Source organism: Arabidopsis thaliana, chromosome 4 (assembly GCF_000001735.4).
Source record: "Arabidopsis thaliana chromosome 4, partial sequence".
Taxonomy (NCBI): Eukaryota; Viridiplantae; Streptophyta; class Magnoliopsida; order Brassicales; family Brassicaceae; genus Arabidopsis; species Arabidopsis thaliana.
Genome location: NC_003075.7, coordinates 12,191,848 through 12,205,288, shown reverse-complemented (window position 1 = coordinate 12,205,288; position 13,441 = coordinate 12,191,848). Strand labels below are relative to the sequence as shown.

Genomic DNA, 13,441 nt, shown 5'->3' with positions numbered 1-13,441 from the left:
GATGCATAGGGTAATAATGATCTACGAAATAAAGAGTTGCAAGATCGTAAGACTTTTAGATAGGGTATAATAGAAAATTGACATAATTGATATATATATCTAAGCATTACTTGCGCTCTAATGAATACTCATAAGTTCACAATTCAGCACAAAATATCGAATGAACATAGATTGAGTGCAAACTCACCCTTCAAGAAAAAACAAAAAAAGAAGAGGAAAGCAAAATGGTAATATAGACTAAAAACTCACAGAAGATCTGTAACAAATGGAAACTATTATGGTCAAATATTATTTTGTTAACTATTCATAAGTCAATATCATTTAGTCCATATTCTTTAAATTTGCATAAAGATAATAAATGATACAAAAATGCATGAACTAATTGTGTCAATAAATTTAGTTTTCATGTGATTTTCTACATTATAAATAAATCATTTTGATTCATTTCTGGTTTGTAGAAGAAAGAATAAAGATAAGAGCCTCTTTCATAGTATCAATGGCTTCCTTCAACCACTTTGTGTTACTGATTCTGTTAATAATCACTCTTATTCTATCCGCTGAAGCAACTAAGGAACGCCGAGCAATACCATCAAAGGCAGAAAGGAATGAAATGAAGAGACAACTCAAAGCTATCAACAAGCCTGCAATCAAGAGTTTCAAGGTTGGCTTAGCCTTCCTTAATCTTACCTGCTTATTGTTTCATATCTAACTTCTTTTTCTTATGAACAGACTGAACATGGTGATATATTTGATTGTATCGATATTCACAAACAACTAGCATTTGATCATCATCTACTAAAAAACCACTCTGTTCAGGTTTTGTTTTATACATAATTAATACTCTCTTTATCTAGCTATTGCCTTCTGTATTAAAAGATGACTCTCCTTAGAGAATGATTACTGACTTTGTATATGCAGCTAAAGCCAACAACAGTACCTGAATGGATCACTGGAAACAACATTTCAGGGAGTTTTAGTCTTTTGCAAGAAGGTATAAGCTGTCCAAATGGCACAGTAATTGTAAAAAGGACTACAATGGAAGATCTTATGCATGCACAACGTTTGAAATCCATGGGATTTGATGGCCCGAGACCTTTTCTAACAAAGACAACCAACAACACTAATTCAAATGGAAAATTATACGTAAGAACCCTTATAAGTTGAGAGTATATATACCAACCACCATTTTATTTCCTTTCTACTTTCGTTTTTTGAGTTTCTTTGTTCTTTATGGATATTAGGTTGCAAGAGGTAACTATGGACCAGATCTTTTTGCTGGAGTAAGAGGAAACCTTAACGTATGGAGACCAAAAATCTTGGAAGATCAAGTTAGTGTTGCATACATAGCAGTTGGTGGAGGTGCTAAAGATAATTTCGCCAGCATTTCTGTTGGATGGAAAGTAAGTCACTTCTGGTTCCTTAATAAAAAGTGACCATGTTCGCTAATACGCCTCATCAACTATAAGTTGCATGAGTTTAAAGTTAACAAAAGTTTGAAAATATGTATATAAAACAGGTGAATCCATCGCTATACCACGGTGATTATGCTCGTTTATATGCCTCTTGGACTGTAAGTTTTGAGTTATACCAGTAAGAGCTTGCACTAATAGTTCCTTTATCTTCCGAGGGTCTTATCAATTCTATATGTATATGTTTGCTTATAATTGTGCTTATAGTTACATGGAAGCAATACCGGCTGCAACGACATGTCATGTCCTGGATTTGTGCAAGTTAGCAAGACTATCCCACTTGGTGCCGTTATTCAACCAACTTCCTACTATAAGGGTCCACAGTATGAATTGCGTTTGACCTTATATCAGGTAAAGTTTACTCATCTTTTTGACCATTTCTCTTAAAAGTCATTCGTATTCATATTTCAAAAATTGGGAACAGGATCACATCAAGGGAGATTGGTGGTTTGCAATTAACGATGAGGACGTTGGATACTGGCCAGCATCATTGTTCAAGTCCTGGAGAGAATCTAACGCCGCAAGTTATGCATCTTGGGGAGGTCAAGTGTATAGCCCTGTGACAAAGAAGAGTCCACCTATGGGAAGTGGTCATTGGCCTAGTGAGGGCTTCCAGAAATCTGCTTATGTTAGCCACCTCCAAATGATCCTTGGTGATGGAAGAGTTTTTAATCCACAAACGGGTACAGTGAAGTTATACCAGACCAATCAAAACTGTTACAAAGCCAGATTAGTTCATGAGGTTTATAAGCCTTGGTTAAAATCTATTTATTATGGAGGTCCTGGAGGATGCATAGGGTAATTATTGTTCTATACGAAATAAAGAGTAGCAATATCTTAAGACTATTTAATAGGCTATACGAAAAAAGCCACAAATTTGAAATATATCTTAGCATTACTTGCGCTGTAATGAATAATCAAGTATTAGAAATTCACAACTTTCAGCAAAAAAATTTATATGTTTACTGAGGATAAATTGAGTGCAAAATCACCTCAAAGTATAAGAATAAAACATCTCTTTCTTAACTGCATAATAATGTAATTATAAGATTAAGGAACACTGCTATCTCATTAGGACATATACCTATTTACTAGAAGCTCTAAGTTAATAACACAATTAAAGAACTGTGAACTTTGGTCTGATGCTATCTTCTACGGAGGACAAGGAAATGATGCACATTCTAGTTAACATGTTCTTAAATCTCTATGCATTAACTATTCTCTGTTTTTTCACTTTTATACATGTGTTCATAATATTTTCATTTATTTTTTATTTTCTTCTTAATTACATTAAAAAAACAAAATCTCTCAAAAGTTGTTAATTTTGTTGATAAATTAAGAAAAATAAATCTGTTGGTAAAGAGATTGGACGAGATAAAGAGAGAAGGAGAAAGAAAGAAGAGATTCGATGTTGAATCTGGTGATGAGTTCTGGCAAAGACAGAAGAGAAATTCAATGAGAAATAGCTTTTTATGGCTAAATTTTGGTGACGAAGAAGGTAAAAAGAAACACAAAAAGAAGAAGAAAACAAAATGGTAATATAGACTAAAAACTCACAGAAGATCTGTAACAAATGGAAACTATTTTGGTCAAATGTTATTTTGTTAATTATTCATAAGTCAAGGTCATTTAGTCCATATTCTTTTTGTTTGAATGAAAGATAATAAATGATACAAAAATGCATGAACTAATTGTGTCAATAAACTTAAGTTTTCATGTGATTTTCAACATTATAAATAAATCATTTTGATTCATTTCTTGTTTGTAGAAGAAAGAATAAAGATAAGAGCCTCTTTCATAGTATCAATGGCTTCCTTCAACCACTTTGTGTTACTGATTCTGTTAACAGTCACTCTTGTTTTATCCGCTGAAGCAACTAAGGAACGCCGACCAATACCATCAAAGGCACAAAAGAATGAAATGAAGAGACAACTCAAAGCTATCAACAAGCCTGCAATCAAGAGTTTTAAGGTTGGCTTAGCCTTCCTTAATCTTACATGCTTATTGTTTCATATCTAACTTCTTTTTCTTATGAACAGACTGAACATGGTGATATATTTGATTGTATCGATATTCACAAACAACTAGCATTGGATCATCATCTACTAAAAAACCACTCTGTTCAGGTTTTGTTTTATACATAACTAATTCTCTCTTTATCTACTGTCTTTTGTATTAAATGATGACTCTCCTTAGAGAATGACGACCAACTTTGTATATGTAGCTAAAGCCAACAACAGTACCTGAATGGATCACTGAAAACAACATTTCAGGGAGTATTAATCTTGTACAAGAAGGTATAAGCTGTCCAAATGGAACAGTAATTGTAAAAAGGACTACAATGCAAGATCTGATGCATGCACAACGTTTGAAATCCATGGGATTCGACGGCCCGAGACCTTTTCTCACAGAGACAAACAACACTAATTCAAATGGAAAATTCTATGTAAGAACCCTTATAAGTTGATACCATATATACCAACCACTATTTTCTTTTCTTGTCTACTTTCGTTTTCTGAGTTTCTTTGTTCTTTATGGATATTAGGTTGCAAAAGGTACCTTTGGACCAGATCTTTTTGCTGGAGTAAGAGGACACATTAATGTATGGAAACCGAATATCTTGCAAGATCAAGTTAGTCTGGCATACATAGCAGTTGGTGGAGGGGCTAAAGAAAATTTCGCCAGCATTTCAGTTGGATGGAAAGTAAGCCACTTCTGGTTTCTTAGCAAAAACTGACCATGTTCGCAAATACGTCTCATCAACTATAAGTTAATAAAATTTTGAAAAATGTATATACAACAGGTGAATCCATCCCTGTACTATGGTGATCATGTTCGTTTATACGCCTCTTGGACTGTAAGTTTTGAGTTATACCAGTAAGAGCTAGCTTGCACTAATAGTTCCTTTATCTTCTGAGACTCTTATGTATATGTTTGCTTATAATTCTGCTAATAGTTACATGGAAGCAATACCGGGTGCAACGACATGTCATGTCCTGGATTTGTGCAAGTTAGCAAGACTATAGCACTTGGTGCCATTATTCAACCACTTTCCATCTATAAGGGTCCACAATATCAATTGCATTTGACCTTGTATCAGGTAAAGTCTACTCATCTCTTTGATCACTTATCTTAAAAGTCATTTGGATTTATCTTTCAAACATTGGGAACAGGATCAAATCAAGGGAGATTGGTGGATTTCATGTAATGATGAAGACGTTGGATACTGGCCAGCATCATTGTTCAAGTCCTGGAGAGAATCTAACGCCGCAAGTTATGCATCTTGGGGAGGTCAAGTGTATAGCCCTGTGACAGAGAAGAGTCCACCTATGGGAAGTGGTCATTGGCCTAGTGAGGGCTACCAGAAATCTGCTTATTTTAGACACGTCCAAATGAGCCTTGGTGATGGAAGAGTTTTTAATCCACAAACGGGTACAGTGAAGTTATATGAGACCAGTCGAAACTGTTACAAAGCCAGATTAGTTCATGATCATTATAAGCCTTGGTTAAAATCTATTTACTATGGAGGTCCTGGAGGATGCATAGGGTAATTATTGATCTACAAAATAAAGAGTAGAAATATCTTAAAACTTTTAAATAGGCTATAGGAAAAAAACCACAGATTTGTAATATATGTAAGCATTACCCGCGCTCTAATGAATAATCAAGAATTTGAAATTCACAACATTCAGCACAAAAACTAATATGTTTACTGAGCATAGATTGAGTGCAAAATCACCTCAAAGTACAAGAAAAAAACATCTCCTTCTTAACTGCAAAATAGTGTAATTATAAGATTAAGGAACATTGCTATATTATTACGACATATATATTATTAACTAGAAGCTCTAAGTTAATAACACGATTAAAGAACTGCGAACTGTGGTATGATGCACATTCTAGTTAACATGATGTATTTCAAGTTATTTCAAGTTAATAACACGATTAAGGAACTACAACTTTATCTGAAGCTATCTTCTACAGAGGACCAGGAAATGATGCACATTTTAGTTAACATGTTCTTAAATCTCTCTGCATTAAGTTTCCTCTGCTTTTTCACTTTTATACATGTTTTCTTAACATTTTCATTTATGTTTTTTTTTAATCTAAATTACATTAAAAAACAAAAATCTCAAAAGTTGTTAATTTTATTGATATATTAAGAAAAATAAATCTGGTGGTAAAGAGGACGAGATAGAGAGAGAATGAGAAAGAAAAAGGAGACTCCGTAATGAATCTGGCATGAGTTCTGGCAAAGACAGAAGAGAAATTCAATGAGAAAGAGTTCTGGCTAAAGTTTGGTGACGAAGAAGGAAAAAAGAAACACAAAAAGAAGAAGTAAGCAAAATGGTAATATAGACCAAAAAGTCACAGAAGATCTGTAACAAATGGAAACTATTTTGGTCAAATGTTATTTTGTTAATTATTTGTCAGTCAAGGTCATTAGTCCATATTCTTTTTATTTGAATGAAAGATAATAAATGATACAAAAATGCATGAACTAATTGTGTCAATGAATTTAGTTTTCATGTGATTTTCTACATTATAAATAAATCATTTTGATTCATTTCTTGTTTGTAGAAGAAAGAATAAAGATAAGTGCCTCTTTCATAGTATCAATGGCTTCCTTCAACCACTTTGTGTTACTGCTTCTGTTAATAATCACTCTTATTCTATCCGCTGAAGCAACTAAGGAACGCCGAGCAATACCATCAAAGGCAGAAAGGAATGAAATGAAGAGACAACTCAAAGCTATCAACAAGCCTGCAATCAAGAGTTTCAAGGTTGGTTTAGCCTTCCTTCTTCTTCCATGCTTATATTGTTTCATATCTAACTTTTTTTTCTTATGAACAGACTGAACATGGTGATATATTCGATTGTATCGATATTCACAAACAACTAGCATTTGATCATCACCTACTAAAAAACCACTCTGTTCAGGTTTGATTTTATACATATTTAATTCTCTCTTTATCTACTGTCTTTTCAATTAAAAGATGCCTCTCCTTAGAGAATGACTGACTTTGTATATGCAGCTAAGGCCAACAACAGTACCTGAATATATCACTGGAAACAACATTTCAGAGAGTTTTAGTCTTTTGCAAGAAGGTATAAGCTGTCCAGATGGCACAGTAATTGTAAAAAGGACTACAATGCAAGATCTTATGCATGCACAACGTTTGAAATCCATGGGATTCGAGGGCCCGAGACCTTTTCTCACAGAGACAAACAACATGAATTTTAATGGAAAATTCTACGTAAGAACCCTTATAAGTTGATAGTATATATAGCAACCACCATTTTTGTTTTCCACTTTCATTTTCTGAGTTTCTTTCTTCTTTATGGATATTAGGATGCAAGAGCTGATTATGGACCGAACCCTTTTGCTGGAGTTGCAGGAAACATTAACATATGGAAACCAAAAATCTTGCAAGATCAAGTTAGTATTGGATACATGGCAGTTAGTGGGGGGCCTATTGAAGAAGATTTCGCCAGCATTTCAGTTGGATGGATTGTAAGTTAATTCTGGTTCCTTAGCAAAAGTGACCATGTTCGTCAACTGTAAGTTGCATGAATTTAAAGTTGACAAAAGTTTGAAATATGTATATACAACAGGTGAATCCATCGATGCACCATGGTGATCATGTTCGTTTATACGCCTACTGGACTGTAAGTTTTGAATTATACTAGTAAGAGCTTACACCAATAGTTTCTTTATCAACTTGTCTGTGTCTTATAAGTTCTTTATGTATATGTTTCCTTATAATTGTGTTAATAGTTACATGGAAGCAGTACTGGCGGCTGCTACGGCATGTCATGTCCTGGATTTGTGCAAGTTAGCAAGACTATACCAGTTGGTGCCGTTCTTCAACCATTTTCCATCTATAATGGTCGACAATATGAATTGCGTTTAGGCTTGTTTCAGGTAAAGTCTACTCAACTTTTTATCACTTCTCTTAAAGTCATTTGAATTCATATTTCAAAATTGGGAACAGGATAGTGGCACGGGAAATTGGTGGTTTGTATTTAAAGAGGAGATTATTGGATACTGGCCAGCATCATTGTTCAAGTCCTGGATGGAATCTAACAGCGCAAATTATGCATCTTGGGGAGGGCAAGTGTATAGCCCTATCAGAGAGAAGAGTCCACCTATGGGAAGTGGTCATTGGCCTAGTGAGGGCTTTCATAAAGCTGCTTTTATTAGTGGCCTCAAACTCTTCGATGGTCACGGGAAAGTTTATAATCCAGGACGCGGGACAGTGAAGGTACATGAGAGCAGACCAATCTGTTACAAAGCCAGATATGTTCATGATGTTGATAAACCTTGGTTAAAATCTGTTTACTTTGGAGGTCCTGGAGGGTGCATAGGGTAATTGATCTACGAGATAAAGAGTAACAATATCATAAGATTTTAATTTTACACAGGCTATAGGAAAAATCAACAGATTTGAAATATATCTAAGCATTACTTGCGCTCTAATAAATAATAATAAAGTATTAGAAATTCACAACTTTCAGCACAAATTTCTATAGTTTATTGAGCATAGATTGATAGCTAACTCACCTTAAAGTACATTAAAAATAAAAATCTCATTCTCAACTGCAAAAAAATGTTACAAAGTCACATATGTTCATGATGATAAGGATCCTTGGTTAAGAGCTATTTACTGTGGAGGTCCTGCAGGATGCATTTGGACATAATATATGATATGCAGAGTTACAAGATAAATCTTATATATGTTTGTATGAATAATAAAGTTTCCATGAATCCTCCCAACTTTTTTGCAATAAGTTTGATGTTTATGCCTAATTGTAAAAATGTCACAATCTAATCATCAATTTACAATCCTTTCTAATACAGACATAATGATAACCAAAAATGTGGGTTCTACTGTTACTGCATTTGTCTGAAACATTTCTAAAGCCTCTTTTAATCATGTCTTAAATATATATACCCCTATCCATAGCATAGCTTGCCCCTACTCATAACCTCTAAACTCTTTAGACAACTAAATATATAATATAATGTCTGAACTTCATTCTTCTCTGCAGCTTCCTGTGTTAGACTTAACACAACCAATTGAGTCCTCTATACTGTCTTCTCTCTCTGAGGCTTGTAAAGAGTGGGGATTCTTCTATGTCACCAATCATGGAATCTCTAAAGAGATGTTCAGCAAAATTTGTTCCTTGTCCAGAGATGTTTTCAAAGCTCCTCTTGAATCAAAGCTCAAGCTTGGTCCCATTTCATATACTCCTCGGTACATCGCCTCTCCTTATTTCGAAAGCCTTGTTGTCTCTGGACCTGATTTCTCTGATTCTGCCAAAGCTTCAGCAGATGTTTTGTTCCAAGATCATCATAAACCAGAGTTAAGGTTGTCATTACAACACAAATCAGTGTTTCTTTTTACATATTGTGTGTTTCACATCTTTTTATTGGCTTGAACCTTTTACCTCTCCTCTTTTTTTGTTCAGAGAAACAATGCAAGAATACGGAGCTAAAATGGCAGAATTGTCCAAAAGACTCATAAAGATTCTCTTGATGATGACTTTAGGAGATGAAACCGGAAAGAGACTCTACCAAACTGACTTTAGCAACTGTCATGGATACTTAAGGCTAGTGAACTACACACCTCCACACGACGTGGAGAAGCAAGAAGAGCTCGTTGAAGGTCTCGGGATGCACACTGATATGAGCTGCATAACAATAGTCTATCAAGATTCCGTTGGTGGGCTTCAGATGAGGTCTAAAGAAGGGAAATGGATCGATATAAACCCGTGCAACGATTTCCTTGTTGTTAATATTGGAGACCTTATGCAAGCATGGAGTAATGGACGGCTGAGATCATCTGAACATCGAGTTGTATTGAGAAAGTTGGTGAACAGAGTCTCTCTGGCGTTTTTTCTCTGTTTTGAGGATGAGAAAGTGATACTTGCACCTCAAGAAATTGTGGGTGAGGGAAAACAAAGAAGCTACAAGTCGTTTAAGTGTTCGGAGTACCTGAAGTTCAGACAGAGCAATGAAGAAGGGAAGTTTGAGAAGATTGGTTTCACTGTCAAAGACTTTGCTGGACTAAAGCTGGCTCAACCAGATGATCCTTAGAGACCAAACTGGTGTTTCGGTTTAGAGATCACTAAACCGGTTTTAGAAGAAGAAAGATATTGTTGCGAGTGTTAACTAGTGGAATCAAAAGCTTTTGGATTTGATTTTTGTATTAAAAAATGTTCTGAGTTTTTCTATAACCATCTAAAGTAATGTTTCAGAGGTTTTTCGACATGTTTATTCAAAGTGGGAGTTTTTGTCAAAGCCAACATCATATGTATTCAGTTTCAATGTGAACAAAGAAGCGTAAGATAGACCCACAAGTGATTGTGTCCTGAAAAGGAATTGAGCAGCACTAAACACAACTTTTTCCCTAAGATTTTATAGTTTGTCTAATCCAACTTGATTTATACAAAGTTTAAGGGTCTTACCTTTATTTGTTCTTTTTGACTTGCTTAAAAGCATGTCTGTCTCAGTAACTGAATATTTTCTAGCAGGAACCACAGTTGAGTCAAAGTTTGCTTCCACTTCAAGATAATAAGTATTACTATTTAGCGCAAGTGGAGCCAAAACTCCATTGAAGATGTGTTAACAAAACAGACCAATATTTTAGCTTTCAGTTTTTAGTATGATATAAAAGCTTCTCGTACATTATAGGAAGGAATATACATGAATCCCTACAATGTTTCTATGCATTGAAAGACTTTAGAATATGAAAATGCGACAAGATGAAACTGTAAGAAAAAGCGAAAATTTGACTAGAAAATAAAAAGCTTATTCAATGCAAAAGGGTTTGTATAGCTGAAAACGAGTCTTACACATGTTCAAATCTTGGGAAAATCATGACTAAATTATTCTTCACTGAGGCCTAATAAGCAAAAATGACCAAATTGTTTTTCTATGGAAGTCAAGGGCTTACCTTCACGCCTATGAGCCTCCTCTTCTTCCTGAAGCTTTTTTATCCTTTCCTCATCAGATTTCAAATGATATATCTGTTTCCTCTTAATACCGCTTTCTTGTTTCCTGGCTCGAATTATTTGACCAATATGCTCCTCTCGCTTCTTAGCCTCTCAAACTCAGGTTGTCGAAGACGAATCACCCTGAATATTTCCTGGAAACAAAATTTCGCTTTGAGTTACTAGACAATAAAAATTGCAAGAAGTGATTGCTACATATGAAGATACAGTAGACACAACTTCACAAGCCAACTTACCTTATTATCCAACATTCTGGCCAACCTTTTCTTCTCCTTCAGGTCACTCTTAAGACGCTCAACCTCACGCTAAACAAAATAGAAGAGACTATAAGGACCTTTTTCGCCTAAACTCAGAACCAATATATAGAGATGCAAAACTACTGTAAGAATAAATTTCACCTGTTGCTCATTTTCATAAATTTTCCTTTCCTCTAGCAGTCGTTGCTGATATACAACACTTGGCTGCAAGTCTTCAGGCTTTTTATCTGCTTCAAAGTCATCGACATCAAGGGCCTCCTCCTCCAGAGCATCCGCTGACTACAAGCCTGCTCAACTTTCTCGTTAGCAGGTAAAAAGATCAGAAAGCACCATGAGAGCATCTTGTCTCTGCCCAACATTGATAAGCTCGGCAAACACGCAACATTCATACATCAAAGCATGAGTCAAAAAGGTAAGAATTTGCAATGTTACCATCTGTACGCTTCAATGCACTCTCAGGTTTGGTGAAAATCGCCATGATTCAGACAGGGTTGGACCCTGTGCACTAGCAACAGAGCAAACCCCAAGAGCCAGGCCTGGATTCAGACTAAAGTCTTAATAACCAGCAAACTCCTACTAACCTGAAACAACGATGATTTCAATGAAATATTAATCATCAAATCAAAGAAAAGATTGAAATTTTGACAAACCCACCAGCTAAAATCAATGGAAGCAGAATCATAAAGTTTTCTATTTTACAATTAAACAACTAATTCTCCAAAACCCATAATTCAGTTCATACTATCAAAACTTTTGAGCGAGTGTAGAAAACATACCCAGCGGTGAAATGGTTGATGATTCGGTGCGAACACTTACGAAACCAATCCAAAGAAACCAAAGATTCAATCTTGCGGGAGAAGAAGAACCAAAGAGCGAGAGGGACTTAGAGAGGGAGCGAAACGTAAGTTTAGAATTTTTTGGCATCCTATTTATACAAACAATAATAAATTACAAATAATCCCTTTTCGAGTCGGTTTACCGAAAACAGTTTAAAAAACAGAGTGTTTTGTTTTTCTTAAACCAGAAACCCTAGAAAATATGTAATGTTGAAATTTAACATCAGTTTTATAATCAAAATCTTTATGTACGAGAAATACGTAATCCAAAGTCTGAAAGAAAAAATAAAAAAGTGATCCAAGTCTGTGAAAAACTGACGACTTCTCATGGAGGCCGGAGAAGCTTGTTTACAGCCGTGTCAAGAACATCCACGTTTTTCCTCAGGTGCTTTCTGCAGATTGATTTATTAAGGATTCTAGAACAAATTTCTGTCTAAAATACGATAATGAAAGCTTTGAGCAGACATGTGTGTCTGTGTTCAACATTCAGACACAAACAGGTTGACACACATATAAGGATACAACCGAGCCGCCAAATTCTCAACGCCTTTAATTTCCTCGTTTAATCTACATGTTGAACCAAAAAAGAAATCATACCGGAAGCAAAAAGACGCAGGAGAAACGCATCTTGAAAGTTAGAGGTCAAGCTCAGGAATCTTATTAAAACTTCAGATGAAACAAAGTGTGAGATATCTCTGTCTTAAACTAATAAGCAACATATTTGGACATTGACTCACTGGACTATGCGATTACGTAGAGTAATAACGAGACCGTTATGAAAGTACCTGAGGCAAGAGTTGATGTACCGGTTCCCTTTGGTGGCTGCATCTAGAGCTAAAAAAATTCATAGAACAAAGAAAGGTGGCTCAAGTTGATTGCTCATATATAAATGGAAAACTGAATCTATTGCTCAAAACAGGTAGTGTTATTACCATTTTCCTGAAGCCGTCCCGCTGCCTCTCCAAAGCAAGCCATGTGATCAACCGAGCTACCAGTAGCCTAAAACACCATCAAGGAAGTCTCATAAACAACACACACACAAGGAAAAGAAACAGTTTTCATGAAAACAAACAGTCATAGGACATTGAACAAACTTAGCAATGGTTTCAATGCAGCAAAAGATTATGATCATTCCACAGCTCAAAACATAAACATTGAAATTGGTTTTCCATTTATTGATGAAATCTCATAATTTGAGCTCTGCTAGCTCCTAAAGTTTCTTAATTTATGACATGAAAAGAGAAATTCACAAAATTGATGGATTTTGAACCCTAGACTTTAGTTTTCCCCAAATGTCAAATTTTCTAGGCAATGTAACCGAAGAAACAAAAATCGATTCACAGAAGCGTCTTCTAACCTCAGAAAGAGTTGATCGGAGGGAAACAAAGAGAGACGAAAAGCTCTCCGCGATTGCCTGCGAATCCTTCTCCACCGTAGCAAGTGTTTTTAAAATCTCCCCTTGGTTCAACGACGAAGGCTCCGATCTTCCTTCGTGGTCTTGTTCCGGACTAATTTCCGCCGCCGAATCTGCCTCCACCGGCCGAACCACATCAATTTCAGCTCCGGCATCCATTTTCCGGTGAATGTACTCGATGTTGCCTCAGTAATGACAGTAAGATGTATCTGTTCTCCAAGTTTTAAAAAACTACAAATCCACCCCACTAATATTTTAACTTTTCATAATATGCTTAAACATTTTAAAAGTTTCAATTTAATACCCTTTCAAGAATCATGCATTTGCTGTTTTGCTTTGATGAAGCTTCAACAAGATTTGTTACCACATTGGAGGAAAAATACCAATTCATATGGTACAAAGTGGTAAAAAATGTGAATCAGGCTCGTATAAGACATAAGTCACCTA

The 13,441-nt window shown here is 35.5% G+C and overlaps 5 protein-coding genes across 9 annotated transcripts; 4 read left to right on the top strand and 1 right to left on the bottom strand.

The window, feature by feature from the left end:
* The first annotated feature begins 460 nt into the window (after positions 1-460).
* Positions 461-2,386, top strand: AT4G23360 (carboxyl-terminal peptidase). Its single transcript, NM_118465.3, has 7 exons — positions 461-661; positions 730-816; positions 919-1,143; positions 1,242-1,400; positions 1,517-1,570; positions 1,677-1,820; positions 1,894-2,386. The coding sequence occupies exons 1-7, from the start codon at positions 497-499 to the stop codon at positions 2,269-2,271; spliced, it is 1,212 nt and encodes a 403-aa protein (NP_194067.3). The 5' UTR covers positions 461-496; the 3' UTR covers positions 2,272-2,386.
* An 853-nt stretch (positions 2,387-3,239) lies between these two features.
* Positions 3,240-5,118, top strand: AT4G23355 (carboxyl-terminal peptidase). Its single transcript, NM_001341605.1, has 7 exons — positions 3,240-3,440; positions 3,509-3,595; positions 3,694-3,915; positions 4,015-4,173; positions 4,273-4,326; positions 4,426-4,569; positions 4,643-5,118. Exons 1-7 carry the CDS (start codon positions 3,276-3,278, stop codon positions 5,018-5,020), a joined length of 1,209 nt encoding a protein of 402 aa, NP_001329052.1. The 5' UTR covers positions 3,240-3,275; the 3' UTR covers positions 5,021-5,118.
* Positions 5,119-6,064: 946 nt separating this feature from the next.
* On the top strand, positions 6,065-7,982 carry AT4G23350 (transmembrane protein, putative (DUF239)). Its single transcript, NM_118464.4, has 7 exons — positions 6,065-6,253; positions 6,324-6,410; positions 6,506-6,727; positions 6,823-6,984; positions 7,086-7,139; positions 7,249-7,395; positions 7,466-7,982. Exons 1-7 carry the CDS (start codon positions 6,089-6,091, stop codon positions 7,841-7,843), a joined length of 1,215 nt encoding a protein of 404 aa, NP_194066.2. The 5' UTR covers positions 6,065-6,088; the 3' UTR covers positions 7,844-7,982.
* Positions 7,983-8,462: 480 nt separating this feature from the next.
* AT4G23340 (2-oxoglutarate (2OG) and Fe(II)-dependent oxygenase superfamily protein) lies at positions 8,463-9,836 on the top strand. Of its 2 annotated transcripts, NM_118463.4 has the most exons (2): positions 8,463-8,842; positions 8,943-9,836. In NM_118463.4, the coding sequence occupies exons 1-2, from the start codon at positions 8,496-8,498 to the stop codon at positions 9,568-9,570; spliced, it is 975 nt and encodes a 324-aa protein (NP_194065.3). In that variant the 5' UTR covers positions 8,463-8,495; the 3' UTR covers positions 9,571-9,836. The 2 variants fall into 2 exon arrangements, with proteins under 2 accessions (NP_194065.3, NP_974595.1); NM_202866.2 differs by having other exon boundaries at positions 8,475-9,815.
* Positions 9,837-10,129: 293 nt separating this feature from the next.
* Positions 10,130-13,438, bottom strand: AT4G23330 (uncharacterized protein). Of its 4 annotated transcripts, none has more exons than NM_001341602.1 (9): positions 12,938-13,438; positions 12,513-12,579; positions 12,366-12,414; positions 12,103-12,147; positions 11,521-11,972; positions 11,177-11,325; positions 10,886-11,031; positions 10,724-10,792; positions 10,130-10,621 (listed from the first exon to the last, which is right to left on the bottom strand). In NM_001341602.1, the coding sequence occupies exons 1-5, from the start codon at positions 13,151-13,153 to the stop codon at positions 11,906-11,908; spliced, it is 444 nt and encodes a 147-aa protein (NP_001320046.1). In that variant the 5' UTR covers positions 13,154-13,438; the 3' UTR covers positions 10,130-10,621; positions 10,724-10,792; positions 10,886-11,031; positions 11,177-11,325; positions 11,521-11,905. The 4 variants fall into 4 exon arrangements, with proteins under 4 accessions (NP_001320046.1, NP_001329083.1, NP_194064.2 ...); NM_001341604.1 differs by having other exon boundaries at positions 10,198-10,621; positions 10,886-11,092; positions 12,938-13,222; NM_001341603.1 differs by having other exon boundaries at positions 10,534-10,621; positions 10,886-11,325; positions 12,938-13,225; positions 13,299-13,410.
* Positions 13,439-13,441: the final 3 nt, after the last annotated feature.